This window comes from Leuciscus leuciscus (genome assembly GCF_965113295.1).
Source record: "Leuciscus leuciscus genome assembly, chromosome: 8".
NCBI lineage: Eukaryota > Metazoa > Chordata > Actinopteri > Cypriniformes > Leuciscidae > Leuciscus > Leuciscus leuciscus.
Genome location: NC_138732.1, coordinates 23,057,586 through 23,081,908, shown reverse-complemented (window position 1 = coordinate 23,081,908; position 24,323 = coordinate 23,057,586). Strand labels below are relative to the sequence as shown.

Below are 24,323 nucleotides of genomic sequence, written 5' to 3'. Positions count from 1 at the left end.
ACTTCATCAACGTTAAGCGTTGAGGTGAGCCTTCCTTCACGTTCTGATTTGAGGTTTGAAATTGGGACTCTCTCCACTTTCACTACTGACCTATTGTGAATCGCAGTGGCTGGAATGAATTACTGCTGAGAGGACAAACGCATAATGTAAGATATTATTGGGGAATTTAACAATGCTCAGGCCTCAGGGACTCTCACAATGTAATGTATGGCCTTTGGAGTACAATTGCTATGGAAACTAGAAGCCCTGGGTGACCAAGTTGCCCACCCACACGGACAGCCGTTAATCATCTTCACTCCAATACTGGCACAGCAGAATTTGGCCAATGTGTCAAGCAGCAATTATGTATACTTAGTGTTCTCTCCACCCCCCTCGGCTTCGCTCTCTCGTTCTCCCGCCATCCTTCTCTTCCGCTCCCCTTTCCATTTAATCACGGAGCTTTTAAAAGCTCTCTGTTCATTAGCTCCCTTTCATTGTGAATGCATACAATACTAGCAAAGAAAATAGGAATGGTCTTAGCACCACACAGTACGACATTCCTATTATAGAAATCATATCTAACCGTTTAGCCATTATACTTTCATTCGGAGCTGAGTGACACGCCAAATTACTCCACTGCTCCATTGCTTTCTTTGCATATTGGTTTGTGCAGATCACAGGCGCTAATGGGAAGCGACGAGACAGAGATTATGTTCTGCTGGTCGCGGGGAAACGTTAACGGCATCACAAATCGGTGGCATCCCTTCATTACCTCCATCCAGATCAGCTGTTTCAAGGAGAGCTGACAGCAACATGGGAATTGCAACGCTCTCCATATTTCAAGGACAAAACGCTGCAGCCTGGGTGTCGAGCAGGTGAGTTCGAGCGCATCAGCACTGTATAGAACGTGTTATTAGAGGTGATCTCGACAGGGGTGAAGCGCGCAGGCTCGTGTGAAGGACGGGTCAGCAATTAAGAGCCCTGTTGTGTGCCGAGAGGTTGAGGACAAAGCTGATTGCCTTTTCATACATCTCACAATGAGCACTGGGGAGATTTGTATAAATATTTTGCAGCTTTCCCTTGCAGCCTCAAGTCACTTTTGATGGCAGTTGGTATATTAGGGGTTGTCGAATTGGACCACTTGTTGACAGGCTGTCAGATGTGCCCATGTCTGCCTTTGACTGACTTTTTTTGCGAGGTCTTTCCTCTTGACCTGCCAAGTCAACCAGAAGAGGAAATGAGCACTTTGGCACATTTGAGGTTAGTGGACTGACAATAGTGCGAGGTTTGGCAATATAACACATTATTGCGTTTCTCACATAGGACGCGTGAAAGAACTGCTCAAAAGCAGAGGCAGCCAGCTTTCAAGCAGGAAAATATACTTTCTTTTTGTTCCTCTACACCAAGAATACGACTGATTCTTGTCACTGTTTTGGTAAATCCTGAACCTAAAAGCATGAAATCACAGATAATTCGACATCTTGTTGCAATATTACGGTTTAATTCAGGGCCTTGTTTCCAACAGGAGATAAGACACAATAAAAAGGAAATATCTGCTGTCATGCCTCCTTGCTCTGGTACACGGCGATGTGGAGAAAAAGAAATGTTGTTCTATTTCAACGTATCCAAGCAAAATAAATAAAAAGATAATCTCCCAGATAAAAAAATAAAAAAAGCGTATATATGTATATCAACAGTTCTCAACAGGTTTTGCTTTAGTACACAAACCAAGCGAGGACCCAACACAGTAGCAAAATCACATAAAAGTAAAGAAAACTGTCATTGAAAACATCAACATCTGCTGAATCCGAATTTAATATGTTTTATGGATGCACAAAACTTTGATATCATATCGAATCTGTGTCAGTGAATATTTGATAGATCCAATAGATATTGGATAATTATTGGATATTTATTTACTTTGCCATCATCTTAGTTAATGTTGATCTTTCAAGACACTGGTAATGTAATAATACTGTTAATTGTATTTCTAAAGGAAATCTCTAAATAAATATCCAAATAAAATCATCACCAATTTGTAATTTATTTATACAGAGTAGTAGTTAAACCCATGACATTAGCACATGCTCTGCTGTTAGAGTTAGAGGGATGCTCAATTGAAATTGACAACAAAACACAGCCTTTGATGTCAAACAAAAGAAACATTTCCACATTGTTTTTTCCCTTCTGCGTGTGTATTCGAACAGTTGAGAACCAATGCTTTACGGAGATGCAGCATGCTGCAACAGCTTTATCACATAGTGAAAATACAATGCCTCTAATAAACAGAACCATTAGCAAGACAGTGACTTACCTTGTGAGGGCACGTGACTGGGACAACAGAGAATGTTTTATCTGGGGTCTGGCTCTGGTTCTAGAAGAGAAACAAATCACTCTGTGTTAGTTGTTTTAGTAAGAATAAAACTGTTGCATTCAAGCACAGTTCCTATAAATTGCATGTTTCGTAATAAGGCAGAACAAAGTGACCTATTACGTACACTTATTCTGAAGAAATGGAAAAGCCAATTGAGTGAATAAAGGTTAAGGTTATCAATCTTCGCTGGTGGAATATACAGCCAACAAATAGCTACAGCAAAACTTCTCAATGCATGCCTATTCCTGCGCTCCAAATACCGAAAACACAAGCACATAGCACAGGCTTCATAACATATGCAAAGGTTCTCAAACAGGATTTCGTTAACCAATTAGCATATTGTAAATATGGTGCTACATCAGACTGATACATGAAAACCAACACTAAAAAGGTTGCACGTAGGTAAGTCAACAAGGCAACAACAGATGGTCCTGCTGTTTGCGATTATGCATGATGCAGGGCCTCTGCACACTGACAAAGGCAGTGTAGGGGGAAATGACCATCTTCAAGTGACCTCGCATACATATGAGGAAAACGAAGCGGTCGAGCCAGCACAGCGGGGGACAAACTTTTTTCCCTAATACTTGAGGGACGCCTAGTTGATTCCAAGCAGGTGCTGCCAGTCATTCTCTTACACCCTGTTATCTTCTTTTTGTAGAACTAATGCTCTCTGACACTATTAATGGCTTCCTTATGGTATCGCCAAGAGAGATGAAACATTGAGCGGTCCAGACTTCAACATCTATATTTCATCAGCACTTAGAGAAGTCAGCATCGGCTGTATGGTAACCTCACTGCACACACACTGTCGGGTAAAAGACAAACACTGCATGGTCAGCCCTAGGCGTCTGAAATAATAGAAAGGAGTTTTGTGCCACTCTTGCAAAGATGAAAATCTAAAGAGACATAGGTTATAAAATTTTACATTTTTTTTGCGCAGTTGACCAATTAAGGAATCATTCTTCTCCTCTTCAACTTGCCTCATACAATCCTGGAGACAGTTTTTCCTTTAATGAGCTAGTTTTAAACAATACATGATACTGTAATTTGAGCAGAGCTGGCACAGGAACTCAAGTAGGGGAGGACTAATAAAGAACACATTCTCCTGGTTGCAAGGGCAAATCAGAGGACACAACATGTTTATTCAGTAGAGGCGCTGTCAGCATCACTCGCATTGACCCGTGTCTGCTCTACTTTGGTCAGTCAAAACATCTATTAAGCTCTGTTAAGAACAGTACAATTTGAACTCAATTGCAGCACATGAAACACGAACAACAGTGTTATTCTGATTGTGAGTGTGATACTTTATACAACATTTTACTATAAATAAAGTAAACAATATGTTAATACTGAGTAAAACACATTTAGACACTTTAGACTTTATGAATGAATGAATGAATGAATGAGGCATTTATATAGTGCTTTCATATGTACTACTGTACACCCAAAGCGCTTTACAATCATATGAGGGGATCTCTCCTCAACCACCACCAGTGTGCAGCATCCACTTGGATGATGCGACGGCAGCCACAGTACAACGGCGCCAGTGCGCTCACCACACACCAGCTATAGGTGGAGAGAGGAGAGAGAGTGATAGAGCCAATTCAATGTAAGGGGATTATTAGGAGGCCATGATTGGTAAGGGCCAATGGGTGGAATGTGGCCAGGACACCGGGGTTACACCCCTACTCTTTACGAGAAATGCCATGGGATTTTTAATGACCACAGAGAGTCAGGACCTCGGTTTTACGTCTCATCCGAAAGACGGTAACTTTAGACACATTGCCGGTTACTTCTTTGCTCCACAAGCAAATAGTTTCAAGCACAACAAAGCAGAAACGGCACATCTCTGGGCAACACACATTAGTGGTGTTTAATAGTTCCTGAATTAATCAGTGAACTGAATCGGGTGAATTATTCAATGACTCTCTCCTGAATGAATCAGTGCATTTGAACAAATCGATCCATACATTTCCAAACCGATTGTCGCTGGGATGTTGGAGCCTAACCCAGTGTCTAAACAAGCCCCATCAGAACAGTTGAACAAGTTGAGTGAATTATTCAATGACTCATTCCAGAATGAATCAGTGTAGCTGAATGAATAGGTTGAGAGAATGGATTGATGACTCAGTCGTAAAGACCAACAGTTGTTTGATTGAACAAATCAGTTGAATTAATGATTCAATGACAGTATGACACATACTGACAGTTTGGAATGTGTAAACACAGACAAGCAGAGTTATACAAACAGTTAAAAGGCCAACATCAAGATTCGTTTTTAAAGTCAGAGAATCTGTTTTGTGGCAGACTTGCTCATTGTATTATGGTAATTGTAAAATGCAGATTAGAGCAATATGTGTTCCAATCTGTTTTTCTGTGCATTGCTTGGCTTCTTTTTCATTGGTTGAGAAAAAAATATATAAATAACGTGTCAATTGTGTCTGAAATGGAAGTCGCGTATCGTTCAACAGAACTTTTGTATAAAAAGCTATCTCAAACCATGCTGTAGAACTGGATGTCAATTAACCTCTGCCTTTGTGCCGACAGCCAAATCACAGTCGTGCTGATATCCAGAACAACACGTTTTGCTGGCATGATGTTGTTTAAATAAAGGCAACAGTTATGAATTGAAAACATGTTGAAGAGAAGAGAAAGGAATCTCTTTGGAAAAATTGCATTGGTGTTAATGCTTTATTTCCTGTTTAATGTTTTGCTCAGCCACGGTTAATTATTTAATATGACAGGTATGCTACGCGGAGTGTATTAACTTGTCCTGCATGTTTAAATAATATATGATCCCATTAAAATCTGACATAGACGACAGACACACATGCCACTGGGGCTTTATTCATTTGCAGGTACACAGGCACCATTATGAGGCAGAGTTGACCCAGTGTGTTCGATTGAATGGCCTTTCTGTAATTTGCGGCGAAATTATATGTTGCACTGAAAGCCTAGGCTATGCAAATGCAACATAACTGCACTGGAACAAGCTGATGGCGTCAGTGCTCTGCTGTTATTTTGGAGAGTGGAGAGCGGATAACTCTGTAAAATAAGTGCGGATGGAGGGAATGGTTTTCAAATGGTTGCTTTCTTACAAAAAAAAAATCTTTATTGGTATCTTCCTTCCTTCTCAGCTCTCTCCATAATTCATGCAGCGCCAGTAAACTTGTGAAAGCAAAATGTGATTTTGTCAAGGTTGTGAAGTGCAGTCAAATAAACATGATGAAAAATGCCAGATTGAAGGCAAATTTATTATCTCTTCTCATTACGTGTTACATCTCTGCTTCACAGTACAGAGACAAATTAGTTTTTATCGAGAAGTCAAATTGCTAATATTAAACCTCTCTGCTGTTCCTCCCCAAAACAAGCCATGGAAGTGATTCCTTCACTTCACTCTGCTGAACGTTTTCCTCTCCAAATGCTAGTGGAGGGGGAAAGAGAGCAAGCGGTAGGCTGCAAAGAGCCGTAATCTCCTTGCCAGCAGTGTTGAGGCTGACTGATGTTCAATGTGCCATCGCTTTAAAGGGGTGCTCTTTGAAACGACAGCCTCCCACAAGTGCATCAAGACACCAAGTCTTCTTGCTCCTGGTGTGCTCATTTGCTAAGCAGTGTGAAGCCCCTTCTTTTAGACTGGTCTTGAGAGCTGGAAGAAGTCTCAATTAGAACTTTGTAATGAGTTAGAGGCACAGGTGAACTGATTCTGAGTTTGGCACTACAGCTGCATCAGTCTGCGTATGGAAAACAAGGTCCTCTGAATGCTGTGACGACAATAAGCACAGCAGGTGGATCGTTCTACAAACTGGGTGCTTCGTGTGTCCCATTTATAGAGATCCATTTTTTAACAATGAATAATTGTTATTTCAACTCTTAATCTGCCTTGCTGTATGAGCAAATGAAAATAATACACTACCTTTCAAAAGTTTGGGGTCAATAAGATTTGTTTTTTTATTATTATTATTATTCAGCGAGGACAAAAGTGACAGTAACATTTATGTGACAACAATATTCCTATTTCAAATAGATGATGTTCTATTCATTGAGAAAAGAAGAAAGGCAAAATCTTGTGCATCAAATCATCATATTAGAATGATTTCAGAAGGATCATATGACACTGAAGACTGGAGTAATGATGCTGAAAAGTCAGCTTTGCCATCCAGCAAAGCAACAATTTTAAAGTCCAACTGAAATCAAAATTGACCCTATTTACTTTGTTAGCGCATATTACTAGTCTTGTGGTGAACAATTAATCTGTGCAAGTTAAAACAAAGACATTTTTTTTTGCCGTCGTAATCTTTAATCAAAGTCTGAAAAGTTACTTCCGGTCTGGAATGGCGTCCCTTCTCTGATGACGTAGGTTTGACGGCTTGGTTTGGGAAACGCTTAACCACTCCCCTCAAATCGTTAGTCTGTAATGAGCGAGAGATGGAGAGGAGGAGCGCTAGAGTAAAACCCTGCCCTCTGTTCAATATTCCGTTTCACTGGGAAATACGTCACAGCACTGGAGAAAAGTCGTTTGCAACTTCCGGTTCACGCGGACTTTAAATTGTAATAATATTTCACAATATTAGTGTTTTTACTGTGTTTTTGATCAAATAAATGGAGCATTGGTGATTTTCTATTTTTTTTTTTTTTTTTTATTTTTTTTTATGTTTCAATAATGTATTATGATGATGGTATGTAAAATATATATATTTTTTCAATGGTCTTAAAATGTAAGCCTTGTTACCATGCTAATTGCTGAAATATCTGCATTAAATTTGCTTTCTGAAAAGTAAGCCTTTACCTTTCTGTGAAAGGTAGTTTCACAACCTTTAAATTAGTCTATAAACTGCCAACCATTACTTTATATAATGACATTTTCTATAAAAATAGTTTAATATAGTTTGAAACGGAACAATGCAGTTTATTAGAACATAAAAACTCATTCGTTTTCTATAAAAAAAGTCTCAAAAAACAATTACTTTAAAAAAATCACCATTTCAAAATAGTATGGTAAAGGCACTTTTTTCATAAAATGACCCAGGTATGCATGACTGTGTTTATCAATATAAAAAAGCTAAAACCTGTTTCGCTCATAAGCGCTGTGGGCCACGTAATAGTCGAGATCTAATTTGGAATGATATATTTTTTTATTTACGGTTGCCAACAAAGATAAAGCAAATTTTGTCACATACACACAGCTAGTTCAAGAAGCACAGCCACACAAAACGCTCTCTCACACAGACACTACTGTATCCTTAGGCCATAATGAGCCTGCTATGTGTTTTAAAAGGATTAGCTGCATTAAAAATCACATTTCATTCTCAAGCTGAGCAAAACAAAGCAGTTCATAGCAAACATGTTCATTTACTACTGCTTTGCATGGGTTTAAATACAACCATGAATATTTCATCACAGCTAATCTAATCTGGTCGTGCTCGTGCGTGCATTTATTATGACACCTAAAGAAAATGACAGATGTACAGTACCGGTCAAAAGTTTGGAATAAATAAGATGCTTTTAATTTTGTTGAACAAAGTTGACTCATTATTTATGCTCACCATGGCTGCATTTCTTTTCTTTTCTTTTTTATCAAAACACAGTAAACTGTAATATAGTGAAATATTATTACAATTGAAATGTACACTTTATTAACTTGTGGCCCTCTAACAAAAACAAAACTGCATGCATTTTGCGGAATAACATTTTGTTTGTGCTTCGGCTCTGCGTGACTGTGCGAATGAATATGGTTTTCCTGCTCATAAAACATTAACTACTAGGCTTAAGATATATAATCAGTTTAGAGGGAAAGGATCTCAAGCTGACTAGCTGAAAATGTTACTATAGCTACACCTACTAATCGACATGGTATTTACTTCAAAATAAGTTCCAGCACAGCGCTACAACAAGCATAATGAGAAGATCCTTCACAATAAAGAACACTTTAAAATGAACTCTGTTAGCAAGTTGCATATGGAAATTTATCTGTTCTATAATATACTTTACACACCTGTTGTCGCTTTTACAAAATGTAAAATCCCTCAGTTCTCGCCATCTCCGAAAAGCCAAGCCAATGTTGATTCTAGTTTTATAACGAGAATTGCGGATTGTCTTAATGCCAGCAGACTCTCCTCTGTTTTTTTTTTAATGGGTTATTAAACTTTTCTCTATTTACGGATATGACAAGACATGCATGGACGAGTGACGTATGTACAGTATGCAATTTCCCGTGAAAACCATCATGTCAAGTCTAAAATATAAACATTTATAATCACCAAAGTGAATCAGTGTAAGACAAAAACATGTTTTGGAAGAAGAATTGATGATGTATTGACTCATTATTTAAATATAGTTAATTTTGAACATATTGTACCTTTAAATGTTTTTTATTTGAATACACTCTGAAGTGTAATTTATTCCTGTGATGGTAAAGCTGATTTTCAGCATCATTACTCCTGTCTTTAGAAATCAGAAATTATTCTAAAATGCGAGTTGGTGCTTAAGAAAGGTATTAAGATATAAATAATAATAATAATAATAATCATACTTTTGTTCATAAAGAATGCATTAATGATCATCATAACGTTAACAATAACGTTCATAAAGGATGCATTAATGATCAACGGTAAATACATTTATAATGTTACAAAATACTCAAATGAATGCTGTTCTTTTGAATTTTCTACACAGTACATCAAATAATTATGTAAAATAATTAGATTCATGAATCATGATTTTTTATTTTATTATTAATAAGCACCAATTCAGCATATGGAAATGATTTTTGAAGGATCATGTGACACTGAAAAATCAGCTTTGGCATTATATAAATATATTAAACCAGAATTTTAATCAAATAAATGCAGTCTTCAAAAACATTAAAAAAAATTCAAACTTTTCACAGGTGTAGTGTAGGCTATATGCAACGCCAACAACAAATGACCCAATCAGTCGTTGCCGATGCAGTGATGTTTTCTGTTTGATATTGATGGTGCTGGCAACACAGCTCCTAAAATAACCCGCAAATAATTCTGTTGCGCTCTCTCAGCCAGCCCTGGTGAGATAAAAAGCCTCAGGCTGAGAATTGGCAGGAGCGAGCGCCGAAGTACTTTTCACCCTAAAAGCAATCTTAAAGAGAAGGTCTGACGTCGTCACATTAACTTGTCTTCTCCGCTACGCACCAGGTGGAGAAGACTCACCGCGATCTCAGACGACTCCCATTTAAACTCACAAACAAGAGCACTATTCACCCAAGGCAAAATAAGGAGCAGGGCTTTTCTGGCAGGCTGACACAGTGAGGATGCTCTGGCCCAGTAACATTCTCCTCACACACTGGGAGACTTTGTACTTGTTACTTCCTGGCTGACACTCAAGAGTACTGAGCATTAAATAAGTTGCACACCCCTCGCATCCTCTTGATTTTGTTGTCTCTGTTTATGACACGTTTTTTAGTTGAGGTTGTAATATGAAAAAGCAAACCAAAGAATAAGAACGAAAAACACGAGGAAGCAACAACAACACCCATATTTCTCTCCAAGGGATTAAAAAATGTCTGTAGTTCATGGATAATCAGATGCTTTTGATCACGTGACTTCCATGTTTTTGATCTTGCAAAGCTTCTGTCCCTAGATCTTAGCAGCTGTGGCACCACATAATGTGAGAACGTGATGACAGCTGTGCAAAATAAAGAGTGTAACAGGCCAAGTTTACAATGGAACAGTCACACTACTAAGTTAGTACCCGCTGCAGTTGTCAGATGTGTCTTCCTTAATGCTGTAATACTTATGCATGCAGCATGTCTGCCTTTGGAGTGGGTTGGGCCTCTTATTCTTCTTTTTTTCTTTGGATTTTTCTCCCTGTTTCCATTTTCGACATCCCCTATTTCTGAAAGAGTAATGGTACAGGGTTTTCAGTGTGAAGCGGGTGCTTCGCACACAACAGTAGATCTGCTTTAAAGTCCCCCGGCACTGCTATCAAAGTGCTTCTTCACAGTTGATCATTAGCAATTTAAAAGCCTTAGGCAACTTGGAGCCCTCAAACTGAGCAGTATAATTTAGCGGCTGCCTCGGCCATATAATCAAAGGACCGTACTGTACATTTATCATATTGGGGGCTTCCAGTCCCCCAAAAGAAATAAGGGGAATTTGGGTTTGTGACTGATATGGGGCCTGAATTCAATAACCACGGACTAGACTGTCATACATTTTTGCAGACGTATCCAGAGGAGAAAATAAATAAATAAATGCATTTTATTGTTCTCCAGGATCATTTTCAACAAGTAAGTCGTATTCTGGATAAAATCCACTACGACTCAAAACAATTATTTGATGCTGCTTCAAGGGACGGATGCTTTCAATTTGAGTGGTCCACCTGAAATCATGATAAAGCGTGGTTTCAGGCACAAACCATCAAAGAGAGACCAAATATCATTTTAATGGCAAAATAAATAAAAAAAACCCTACCAGGCAGTCGAAGTACCCACCTGCCATATACTGAAATAAGTCCTGTCATTCATATCCAGTCTAAATTTCTAAAGTCAGATATTGGTAGGAAAAAAAGAGTCATGTCTGTTGTTTCTGGCCTATATTTGGATTTGTGTGGTTTGTAAATTAGCTTTAGTATTGGAAGGGAGGAAAATGTGTACACTGGAATATATCAAGTAGAACACACCAGCACAACAACATCCACATATTTTAACTACATTTGCATTGCCTGAAGGAAATACTCTGTCTGTGAGGTTCGGTGTTAAAGTTTTAGGTAGGTTTTGTTTCTGTGTGTAAATGAAATGCTGCATCAAAGGTGCTTTTACAATGTCATGGTGTCAGGATTTGTCTTATTCTCATTTTAATAAATAAAATGCACACCAATTAATGTTAAAAAGGACCATTGTCCTTTTTTTTATAATTAAAGGGATATTTCACACAAAAATGACAATTCTGTCATCATTTACTCACCCTCAAGTTGTTCCAAACCTGTATGAGTTTCTTTATTCTGCTGAACACAAAAGAAGATATTTTGAAGAATGTTGGTCACCAGACAGTTGACGATAGCCATTTGTCTTACAATGGAAGTCAATTGCTACAGCCAACTGTCTGGTGACCAACATTCTTTAAAATATCTTCTTTTGTGTTCAGCAGAATAAAGAAACTCATGCAGGTTTGGAACAAGGTGAGTAAATTATGACAGAATACAATTTTTTGGGGGAACTATCCATTTAACAACCCTCATGTCGTTCCAAACCCGTAAAACGTTCGTTCATCTTTGGAAGACAAATGAAGATCTTTTTAACGAAATCTGAAGAAAAGGTAGAAAAGGCATCATTCAAGTAATCCATGTGATTCAAGCGGTTTAACCTCAATTTTATGAAGCTATGCAAGTGCTATATTTGCGAAAAAAAAGCATAATTTACACTTGAATTACAAAATATGATTCTCCAACGACCGTTCATGAGAGCACCACGACGCATGCGTGTTTTGTTGATGCGAGAGCAGACGTTGATGTGTGATGCACGTTGGAGATGAATATTTTGTAAATAAAATAGTAAATTATATTTTTTTCGCAAACAAAGCACTCGCAATGCTTCATAAAATTGAGGGTAAACCACTGGAGTCACATGGATTACGTAAATTATCTCTTTACTACCTTTCTGGTGCTTGAAAGTGGTAGTTGCGTAGGCTGTCAATGGGACAGAAAAGGGACAGAAAGCTCTAAGTCTTACGGTTTGAAATGACATGAATGAGCAATTAATGACAGAATTTTCATTTTTGGGTGAACTAACCCTTTAATGAATCAACTAATGAATTGAGAGTATGCATTCATACAATTTGTAAACAGGTATATCACAACAGAAACAGAAACTACTTTACAAGTTAACAAATATAAAGTGTATTAATTATTAATAATAGTTATTTTAACAACAACCATCTCTGAAACACTTGACACAGCACTTCTTGAAAAATTCATTAAATTACCTTTTTTTTTTAAATCACTTATTATAAAACTGCTATGATATAGTGATGATTTGAAATGTACTGCACATGATTGATTTTTCATGTTTGTTGTAGGCTTATTTGGAAATGACCATAGTTGTAGTATTTCTTCCTTACTGTTAATTGACATTAGCCCCACTTACGTTTCAAAATGCCGTAATTGCAACTGTTTTGCAAAATGTCCCTTAGCGCCACCTGGCGGTCATTTCGCGAATGACGTTGAAATGGTACTGGTTTATTTTTGCCGTGGTGGCTTTGCCGCGGCAGCTAGCAAGGTGGTAATCGGCATTCTGGTTGAATACCTACTGTAGTCCAAGGTACATATCCCCCCCAAAACAATGACATAATCATTTTAGTGTTTTTCTGCTAGTGTTTGCAAGTCCTTCATAAGCCACAAATGCAGATGTTGAACTTAAAAAAAACCTTCTGCATCGCTGGTAAACGATAGTCCGCTTTTGCAGGTTTTGTTTCAAGGGAATATATAGCCTATATATATTCTGACTTAGGCTACGTTCACACTGCAGGCTGAAACGACCCAATTCCGATTTTTTTTTGCCCCTATGTGACCTGTATCTGATCTTTTCATGACAGTCTGAACGACACAGATCCGATCTTTATAAATGCGACCCAGGCCACTTGGGTATGTGGTCCAAATCCGATACGTATCCGATCTTTTGAAATGCGTCTTCAGTCTGAACGGCCAGGTCGCATGTATCCGACCCGCACGTCATTGATACGCGACAAACGTCATAATTCTGCGTTGAAGTAGGCGGGAATGAGAAGATAAACAACAACTCACATCAGTATCCCACCACTCCTGGCTGCGACTCCGAGTCCGCACCCACACGTTTCTCTGTACCGACCTTGCTACCACTGCTCCACAAAACGCCATGGCCAAAAACCTTGCTCTCCTTCTTTTTAATGTTCTTCTTAAAACGAGAATATTGTAATTGTGCTGGCTCCGTTGGGAAAATGAGGAAAATAACTTTAATATCGCTAAACGAGCTCCACTGTTGACATCCATGTTTAGCTACTTCCGCAAACAACAAGAATGTCGTTGACCGTTGAGTACTCTTCTGCGCATGCGGGTCACTTCTGGGTCATTTCACGTTCACACAGGAGATCACAAAAGGTCGCATTTAATTGGAAAAAAATTGAATTTTTTCAAAAAATCGGAATTGAGCATTAAGCCCTGCAGTGTGAACACAGCCTTATATAGCACTTCCAAAGGGTTCTATTTAGCACCAAAAAGGGGTTCTGCTACCATTTTTCTTAAGAGTGTGGAAAAAGAATAACAGAAATGTTAACAGCAACCAAGTTAATATATAACCTTAACCTCTATTTTTTTTTTATAATTTTTTTTTATTATTGGTACTGAGGTAGATTTTATTATGTTAATCAGAAAACAAATACTATCTTATTTTTGAAACCAAAACTCAGTGAATCCGAAATGCTTTTCCATATCATGAATAAAAACAAAAGAGAGAATAAATGGGCCACCTCCCTCAGACTCCTTAGAGACTGCTTCCTATCCAAAATAAAAGCATTATGAATGTGTGCTTCATGTAAAATCGCACATAGTAAAAACAAAGCGCATCATAATTATGCACAAACATCCTGAACAGAGTCATGTGCACATACAAACCCTGCAGATATTTGATTTGCGCTTGTGTGTTCAGCTTGTCTAAACTTAGTTCAGATTGCCAATTTGGTGCGGTGTGTTCTGCGAGTGTTTCTTGGCATGTGCCTGGTGGTGTCTCAGACCAATTTGTCATTCCAAGCTGGCTTTGTGTGTTGCCAGCAGTGAGACCATGGCCACGCACCGCTCTGATCCTGGAAGCACCGAGGGACGAGGCCAAGTGTTCCACAGACTCAACTCTAGGACAAATAAAGGATTCTGCCTGCTGATCCTCGTCTCTGAGGCAGAGGAGCAGAAGAACCAGCTTTGCCCAACTTCTCCTTTGCTCCAGTAAAGAGCTCATCCACTAGAATGTGTGTGACAAGATACAGCTTTCTCTGAATGGCTGTGGAGTCTCTGCAGTGATTTAGTGTCTCATTTCTGAAAATGTTAACTGGTATTTGGTCACACTGAATAATTCATACCCTTTGGAGATTCATGAAACAAACAATACTTTTCTTTTGTCTGCGTCTTTTACAAATATTTTGATTCTGGGATAAAACGTGGCACAGAAACTCACAACGTGCCGTGATTGACCCAGCTTTAGCGTGCAGCCTTAATAACTTCGACTTTAAAGCAAGTCATGATGGATTTATGTTTTGCTTCATAAAAAGCTTACTGTGAGCACTTCAACACTTAGAGGCTTTTGGTTTCTTTCTTTTTTTCGTTTTGTTTTCAAGGCTAAGTGGTTTATAAGCATATTGTTCGATTGAGTCATCTGTTGCTTAAGCCACAGTCAGTGGAGCAACTCGGCCTGGCTTATAAGATTGAGAAGGAAAAACACTGCGGCCGTATGTATGTCAGGACAAATAACATCGGATTTTAAAAGCAAACTGATCCTTGATGACACTATAATTCTTTGTTTTTTTTCTCCTTCTTGTGAATCCGTGCATGCTCTCATTCCCTTTCTTTATCTGCTAAAAAGCGCTGTATCATATAAAGATGCAACTGTATGAGAACATTTTGGCAGGCTGATGTATTGTGTCTAAATACAGTAATTCTGTGACATTTAACACCACATCTGCCAGATTAGGGCACTGGATGTCGGAAAGATTCAATTGTGGGACAAAAGAGAAGTAAAAACTTGAAGTGAAATTGGTAACCTCATATGCAAATTGCAGCCTGTTAACTCAATTACATAGCAGTCAGTCCAAATGTTGGTGTAGATGTGAAATAGTGATCTTTATGTTGAGAAACACGAATCCCAATCATTAAGACCTCAGACTATTTTTGAACCAATGCAGGGACGATTATAAAAGACCTTAATATTTCAATGCAGTGCATACCTGATTATTTCTAATACTGGATATTTTAACCTAAAATGCATGAATTTTTGAAGAGCATGTTCATATTTCAGACGATATGACAGGAATTCAATGCTTTTTGATTAAAGTGCCCCTATTATGCTTTTTCGAATATTGCCTTTCATGCAATGTGTTATATATCTGTTTGTGAATATAAAAGGTCTGCCAAAATCTAAAAGATCAAAGTGCACGACAAATAAAGTTATAGTCTTTTAAAAGAAAGGATTGATTCTGAACTGCTGAAACGAGTTGTCAGCAATTCCAGTCTCACTCTGTGACATACCTACATAACAATGTTACACATTTGCATAATGCCCATGATCTTCATTGGCTGCTTGCAAATAACATCTACTTTGGCCCACCCTTTACATTGTAGTTGTAGCTGGGGCCTGGAAGAGTTGGTTAATATCCAGTATTGTCAACATGTCAAGAAGATGCTATTTTCAGTGCTGCAAATCCACTTTGGATGCACTTCAAAGGCCCTGTTTCCACCTGGTATTAAGATGTGTTTTGGTCGATCGGTTCACAAGTGGACGACGCTAAATACACGTTTTGAGCTTGTCCACTTTTGACCACTTGCAGAGGTAATCGAAAACGCATTTCGTAGTGGAAACGCATGTGGTTGTGGATATGTGTTTCATTTGTTCACCTGTGATCCGATCGACCAAAACGCATCTTAATACCAGGTGGAAACAGGGCCAAAAGATGAGGACTCACGCCGGAATTGATTCGGAAAAACGGATGCCATCGTTCCTGTTCGTATCACTGTGTATCAAGCACTGAGGAAGCCGAGCTGAAATTCGGATATGGTAATAGGCGTCTACTGTAAGCAGTGCACCAATCACAACGGACTAGGCTAGAATAGGCTCTCGAAGGTGAGGGGTTTAGAGAGACTGAATCTTCGAACAAACTGGTTTCAGCAGACACTGTTTTATTTTTGTTTATTTTTTTACATGGATGTATATAAACCTATTGTAGGAGACCTCCAAAACAAAATTAGGAACCTTTAAAATAGCATAATAGGGGCATTTTTTATGTATGATTTGAAATGCTCCATGTCTACAGGAATTACATTGAATAACCCACAATGTCTTGCAACATATTGTATCTCTCCTGCCACTCATTTCTTTCTCATTTTCTTTTTGTCTGCACAAAACTAAATGGCTGTTGTGATGGCGTGGGCTCTAAGGATGGACCAAACGTGCAGCGGCGATTGTGCGCGGCACAAAGGTAAGCCGTTCAAAAAGGAACCGCTGGCAGGCTTTAGCTCTCTAGATTACAGCATCCTCCAGCACTAATAAAGAGGCTGTTTGAAAAGACAATGTCACGTCGTCTCCATTTATGGCTACGTCCTTCATGATGATTAAACCAATTCGAACAGCATGCTCCCCTTAATCCTACAGCTCTACTCAGGGCTATCAAATCAGGCCGTGTGCTCGGTTAGTAACAGGGCTTTCAACACTTACACATGTCAACGCTTTCAACATACATCGCACTTACAAACAAGCGCCGGTCAGCCTGCAGTAACAGGTGTGGTACTTGTATCGCCACTTGCTGAGCACTACAGTTGTAGCGTGATGAACTAATGGGTTTAGATGAGGATAAGAGTAGGCTTTGTGAGCTTTGGTTTTCCATAAAACACAAAGGATCAAATCAGGTTGCTGCTCTACCAAAGGTTACTTGTGGCCAGGGGCGTTCATGGTCCAAGTGTTTTTAGACGATATTTGACATGTTTGAGGGCAAACTTTTATATTGATTCATGTTAACAATTTAAAATGTCAAATATTGCTAAAGGAACCTTACATTGAATTCATATGTACATTTCATCAGTTCATGCATGTCCATGGGAATCGAACCCATGACCCCATTGTTGCTAACGCCTTGCTGTACTGTTTGAGCTACATGAATATGTAATGCATTTCAGTTTAAAACACAAGCTCTGTCATATTCTGTGGTTGTTTCTGACGAGTGAGCCCTGTGTAAAATACAGACTGAACGGAACATCAAAACATCCCACTGCTCTCCCATTTGGTTATTGGGAGTCAAGACATTTACCTAGCTTGCAGAAAATACAGTTTTGTGAGAATTACCATTCAATCTGAAGGTTTACTTTGCTGGATATAGCAAATGATGACAAAATGGATGTGTTAAACAAGATATATGCATGCTTAATTTCACGATAAGTATACTATTAATTACGATTATTCACACAAAAATGGTGTGATTAATTGCAATCACAATTTTTTATCTATTGACAGCCCTAGTTAATATTTATGGTCGAGGCAAATAAAGTTGTAAATGTAAATGTTAAAAGTACATTTTACCTATTGCCCCCATTCATTTCTGACCCTGGCATAGTGTCATAGTTTTGTGCAAGAAAATCTGCCATACAGAATAATGTATTGAAGTGTGATTTAGGATTTAGGTTGCACTCAAACAAGGCATCTGTCGTGCCATATAAAACCATGTATATTCAAAACATAACAGCGACAGAGCAATATAACCTTGTATCCTGTTCTCAATTTTCAATCTAGGTTTTTGAGAATGAATTTACTCTCTGATCTCTCAACAGCTTGAGTGTTCCAGAACAGCGGAATCCAGCGTATTATCTCTGATGATGAAACATTGTTCCGATAAATCCCACCTCCCAAACAGGACACGCGGCAGTAAACCCCAAAACCCCTCAACGCCATCATTCCCCATGTATTTTTTTTTTCTTGATTATTACAAAAGGAACAATAGAGACTATGTATTAACAGCATGTTGAGATTTATTTGTCTTTGGCTGCACCACCCAGTGATAGACACAAATCCTTAATCCTCCCCCAAGATAATAACTATGTAATCCTCATTCCCAGATGGAGCTGTTTCAGAAAAGACAGTCCTAGCCAACACCGTGTCTGTCCAAGATCAAGAGAGGTGGGCTCATTAAAATACAGAGCAATTAAAAATAAAAAAATAAAAGAAAGAAATGGTGCCCATTGCCGGTCGCAACGCATAAACAATATTATCATATTTCCCTCCATATCCGTAATTGTGGAACAGTGAAAAGCTAACCTACAGAGCACTTCAGCATCACCTCGGCCCCCTGATCGACGACCCACACACTCTGCAAGCGTAATGAGCACGCTTCCTGTATCTCTCCATCCTGATGAAAGCTGATGTGAGAGGTGCTTGGCTTGATTCATTTGCTTGACATTATTCAACATTGTAATTAAGAGTCTTGCATCAACACTGCGGCGCACTGATTGTTTTCTGCATCTCGCCGGCTAATAAAATCTAGCTGATTGTTATGCAAATCCATTTAAATAACCAAGATAATCAAAAGACTAAGAGCGAACGCATCACAAATGCTAGGAAAGTGGGTGTCTCCTGATTCCAGTCAGTCTATTAAACACTGTCTGGGAAGTAGTTTTCCCACACCACTGATGCAGTGATTCCAAGTCCATCCAGAAGATGCCTTCCGCTCGCTGCCTCTCTGTCTCGCTTTTTCACACTCGCTACCCCACATGAGCGCTGGATGTGAAGGAGGGCTGTCGGCGGGCCAAGACGAGCGCCTCTCCCTGCGAGGCAACCGCTGCCAACTGCAGGCTCCAGGCCACCCCTCCCACCTTCCATACAAGCACCCTGGGGAAAGACTGAGAGGAGAATGGCGAACAAGCCATGCCCACCCGTGTGCCATTGTCTACGGGGAGGAAGGCTTGGAGCCCTTGGCTGCGAGTACAGAGTGCTGCACTGGAGTGCTCATTATGGCTCTGTGGGGACTGTACTCCAGGGTATCCAGTGTGTAGCTGAGGAGCTCATTATGGGAAGGCTGCCTCCGAGCCTTTGCACCTAGAGGCACAGAGCCTGGAGAAGAGATAGCAAGAGGAGGGCTGCCAGATTAAACTTAATCAGAGCCACCTGTAGCCAGAAGTGCCTCCTCCTCATCCTCATCATCATCCTCATCCTCGCTGATGTAATTAACGCAATCACTTTTATTTCTCCGGCAAGGCATGGGCCAGAGGCTTAATGAGGACATCCCTGATGTAGATTTTAAACAGAATGTATAATGCCAATTATGCTTTTAGCATGACATATTCCCTCAGTTCTCCTGTTTATAGAGTATTTTATGGGATTTGGCTGGAATATTTTTACAACTTGATCCCGTGGTTGACTCTTCAAAGGGAAATATTGAGTGACAAATAAATAAATAAATAAGATATCAGCAGAAAAGTGAGTGGAAAGGCATTTCGGAATGGTGAGAATGCATTTGATGCAATAATTAATTAGAGAAAGATAAAACGATGCTTTAACTTCAAAAGGATATATATATATATATATATATATATATATATATATATATATATATATATATATATATGAAAGTGAAAGTGAAAGTGAAAGTGAAAAAAAAGTGAAAGTGACGGCCAAGTATGGTAACCCATACTTGGAATTTGACCTCTGCATTTAACCCATCCAAGTTAATGCACACACATTAGGAGCAGAGTAGTGAGTATAACACACACACACTGCAAACGTGGATACACACACCCAGAGCAGCGGGCAGCCTTTGTGTGGCGCCCGGGGAGTGTGTGTGTGTGTGTGTGTGTGTGTGTGTGTGTGTGTGTGTGTGTGTGTGTGTGTGTGTGTGTGTGTGTGTGTGTGTGTGTGTGTGTGTGTGTGTGTGTGTATATATATACACACACACACACACTACCGTTCAAAAGTTTGGGGTCAGTAAGATTTTTTATGTTTTTAAAAGAAGTATCTTCTGCTCACCAAGGCTGCATTTATTTGATTAAAAATACAAACAAAAACAGTAATATTGTGAAGTATTATTCCAATTTAAAACAGCTGTTTTCTATGTGAATATACAGTAAAGTGTAATTTATTCCTGTGATCAAAGCTGAATTTTCAGCATCATTACTCCAGTCTTCAGTGTCACATGATCCTTCAGAAATCAATATGATGATTTGATGCTCAAGAAACATTCATTATTATTATCAATGTTGAAAACAGTTGTGTACATTTTTTTTTCAAAATTCTTTGATGAATAGAAAGTTCAAAAGAACAGCATTTATTTAAAATAGAATATTTTCTAACATTATAAATGTCTTTACTGTAACTTTTGATCAGTTTAACTCATCCTTGATGAATAAAAGTATTGATTTATTTTATTTCTTTCCCCCAAAAATAAAATTAAAATTCTTACTGACCTGATCAAACTTTTGAACGGTAGTGTTTAATGTTACAAAAGCTTTAGATTTCAGATAAATACTGTTCTTTTGAACTTTCTATTCATCATATCATCATGAAATAAAAATGTAAATAACTGTTTTCAACAGTGATAATAATCATAAATATTTGAAGACACTGAAGACTGGAGTAATGATGCTGAAAATTCAGCTTTGATTACAGGAATAAATTACACTTTACTGTATATTCACATAGAAAACGTACTCGGTTACTAACGTAACCTCGGTTCTCTCTAGAAGAGGGAACGAGTACTTGCGTAAGAAAATCTTACGCTAGGGGAAAACCTCTTTTCCTCGAGATATTGAAGCCAAAAAATTATCCTTAATTTTGCAATAATGTAAAACGCATTGCAGCAGCATGCAGACATGGGCGAGACAGCTCGCGCGCCCATTGGCTGCTCTGCGGCAACTGCACCAGCCTATCGATAGAGGCTCCTCATGACGTCAGAACCAATGAGGGCGCTTCGCGCCCATTACGTCATGTCCCGCCGAAGTCGGGTGGGGCCAGGGCTATAAATACGGCCCAGAGAGGCTGGTTTGGTCAGTTTTTCATCGCTGAAGCGAAACAGAACATGACGCATGCACGGCAAGATACGCAAGTACTCGTTCCCTCTTCTAGAGAGAACCGAGGTTACGTTAGTAACCGAGTACGTTCTCTTACGAGAGGTCTCTCGTACTTGCGTAAGAAAATCTTACGCTAGGGGAACACAATGTAAAACGCCGTGCGTGCTTGAGACATAGCACTAAAGTCCCAGGGGCAGGTGCCCAGGGCTCATACAGTGCCTAATCACAAGGGACTCACAGGGAATCCGGGAAGAGGGGCTAGAATAGCATCATTCCTGTAATATAAAACTCTGATAAGAGCACATTATATCAAGTGTTCCACACAGCCAGGGCGAACTCAGCCTGGACTGGTAAATATGGGGGACTTACACACTGCCCACAGAAGTATATAGGCGATCAGTGATCGACGCTCTAGCAGTTTCAGCGTCCCGAGCCGATAGCATCGGGCGGGCAGTACTGAAAATTAAACCGAGAGCAACTTAGCTTGTAAAGCGGGAACCTCGAGGTTATAAAACCTTATAAATGTAGACGGGGAGGCCCAGCCTGCCGCCATACAGATATCTTGCAAGGCAATCCCACTGGACCAAGCCCACGACGAGGCCATGCCTCTTGTGGAGTGCGCTTTGACACCTATCGGGCATTGCAGGCCCCTGGATGTGTAAGCTAGCGCAATAGCATCCACTATCCATCTGGATAGACTCTGTTTTGACGCAGCTAGTCCTTTAGAACGTCCGCTGAACAAAACGAAGAGCTGCTCCGTCTGTCTGAAAACAGATGAGCGAGACACATATGCCCTTAACGCCCTGACCGGGCAAAGGAAGCCTGCGTCACCCTCCTCTTCAGATACCGGCAGGGCCGACAGGGAGATAACCTGTGCCCTAAACGGTGTATTGAGGGATTTTGGAACGTATCCGTGCTTTGGTTTGAGTATGACTCTCGAGTCATTAGGTCCAAACTCCATACACGTCGCGCTCACTGAGAGCGCTTGCAGATCCCCTATGCGCTTCACTGAAGCGAGAGCCAGAAGGAACACTGTTTTGAAAGACAAGAGTTTCAGGTCTATTGACTGTATTGGCTCGAATGGGGCACCTTTCATGGCTTCCAGAACCGTGGAGAGGTCCCAAACGGGAACTGAGGGAGGTCTGGGAGGGTTCAGCCTCTTAGCTCCTCTAAGGAAGCGAATGACCAGATCGTTCCTTCCTAGTGACTGGCCGAGCGGTGGTTCAGTGAACGCTGCTATGGCCGCCACATAAACTTTGAGCGTGGATGGGGTTCTACCCTTATCCAGCAGCTCTTGTAAAAAAGAGAGGATCTCCGTCACCCCACAGCATGAGGGCGGAGTACCACTCGTTGCACACCAGCTAGTGAACACAGACCATTTTGAGGCATAGAGCCGCCTAGTGGATGGGGCTCTAGCCTGTGTGATCGTGTTTAACACTCCCGCTGGGAGGTTAACGGGTACCCGTTGATGGCCCACACGTGCAGGGACCAACGCTCCGGGTAAGGATGCAAGATCGAGCCGTTCGCCTGTGTGAGGAGATCCCTCCTCACCGGTATCGGCCACGGGGCGGTACTCGTCAGCTGCATCAGGACTGGAAACCAGGCTTGGTTTGTCCAGAATGGGGCGACGAGCAGCACTGGGCATCCGCTCTCCCTGATTCGCTCTAACACCTGGGGTAGGAGCGTGACAGGGGGAAAAGCATAGAGCGGGCAGCGGGGCCAGACGTGAGCCAGCGCGTCCCTGCTCTTGGAGAAAAATTCTTGGCAATGAGCGTTCTCTTGAGACGCAAATAGGTCTATTTTCGCTCTGCCAAACGTCTTCCACAGCAGTTCGACTGTCTGCGGGTGCAAAGACCATTCTCCTGCCGGAATATTGTTTCTGGACAGTCTGTCCGGCCCCACATTCAGAAGGCCGGGCACATGCGCTGCCCTGAGCGAGCGCAGATTGTGCTGAGCCCAGATCAGGAGGCGTTCCGTCAGCCTGTGAAGGATTCTGGATCTGATACCTCCCTGGTGATTTATGTAAGCCACCACTGACATGTTGTCCGAACGGACCAAGACGTGGTGTCTTTTTATATGGGGACAAAAACGCCTCAGCGCGTTGTCGACTGCCATCATTTCCAGGCAGTTTATATGCAGAAGCTTTTCCCGTTCCGACCACTGGCCGAATAACGGTCTGCCCTCGAGCAGCGCTCCCCATCCCGAGGTTGAGGCGTCCGTAGACACCACCTTCACACTCGAGGAAGTCCCCAGGCTTACACCTAACCGGTACCAGTCGGTCGCTGTCCAAGGTTTCAGAGCTGCAACGCATCTCTGATCGACCTTGAGGAGCGCGAGACCGGAGGTCCAAGCTCTGCGCGGCGCGCGCGCTTTCAGCCAGTACTGCAGCGGGCGCATGCGAAGCAGACCCAGCTGAAGCACTGAGGATGCTGAAGCCATGAGACCCAGCATCCTCTGAAACTTTTTGAGCGGGACCAAAGCGTTGTGGCGAAAAATCTCTGTCATGCGCTGAATACTTAGTCTGCGCTGCGGCGACAGCTGTGCTGTCATAGACAGCGAGTCCAAATCTGTGCCCAGAAAGGATATTTTCTGACTGGGAGACAGCGAACTCTTCGTCCAATTGACTGTGAGACCCAAATTCTCGAGGTGATCGAGTAATACGGTCCTGTGTTCTATGAGCTCCGACTGTGATCGAGCTAGAACCAGCCAATCGTCCAGATAATTCAGCACTCGTATGCCTCGCAGCCTGAGGGGTGCGAGCGCTGCATCCATGCACATCGTGAATACGCGAGGTGCCAAGGATAGGCCAAATGGCAGGACTGTGTACTGGTATGCCTGACCCTCGAAGGCGAATCTCAAAAATCGCCTGTGACGTGACGCTACTTGTATTTGGAAATAAGCGTCTTTCAGATCTATCGACATGAACCAGTCCCCTTGGCAAATTTGCGAGAGGATTTTCTTGGTCGTGAGCATTCTGAACCGTCGTTTCAGAAGTGCTTTGTTTAGCCGTCTTAGATCTAGAATGGGTCTGAGACCCCCGTCTTTCTTGGGTACCAGAAAATATCTGCTGTACATGCCCCCTTCGCTCTGAGCTTGTGATAAGGGTTCTATAGCCCCTTTGCTCAGTAGCTTCGCTATTTCGGCTCGAAGTAGGTGTGCTACTTCCTTTTTCACCGTAGTTTCGATTCGCGCCGCTTTGCGCTGCGGGCGTCGACCG

The 24,323-nt window shown here is 40.8% G+C and overlaps 1 protein-coding gene across 3 annotated transcripts in view; it reads right to left on the bottom strand.

Moving 5' to 3' along the window:
- pcdh11 (protocadherin 11) overlaps positions 1-24,323 on the bottom strand; it is a 181,463-nt gene that overhangs the window by 99,800 nt on the left and 57,340 nt on the right. For all 3 annotated transcript variants that reach the window (XM_082177251.1, XM_082177253.1, XM_082177252.1), the window contains exon 4: positions 2,294-2,353. In XM_082177251.1, the coding sequence (XP_082033377.1) occupies positions 2,294-2,353 (60 nt within the window). The remainder of the gene's footprint in view (positions 1-2,293; positions 2,354-24,323) is intronic.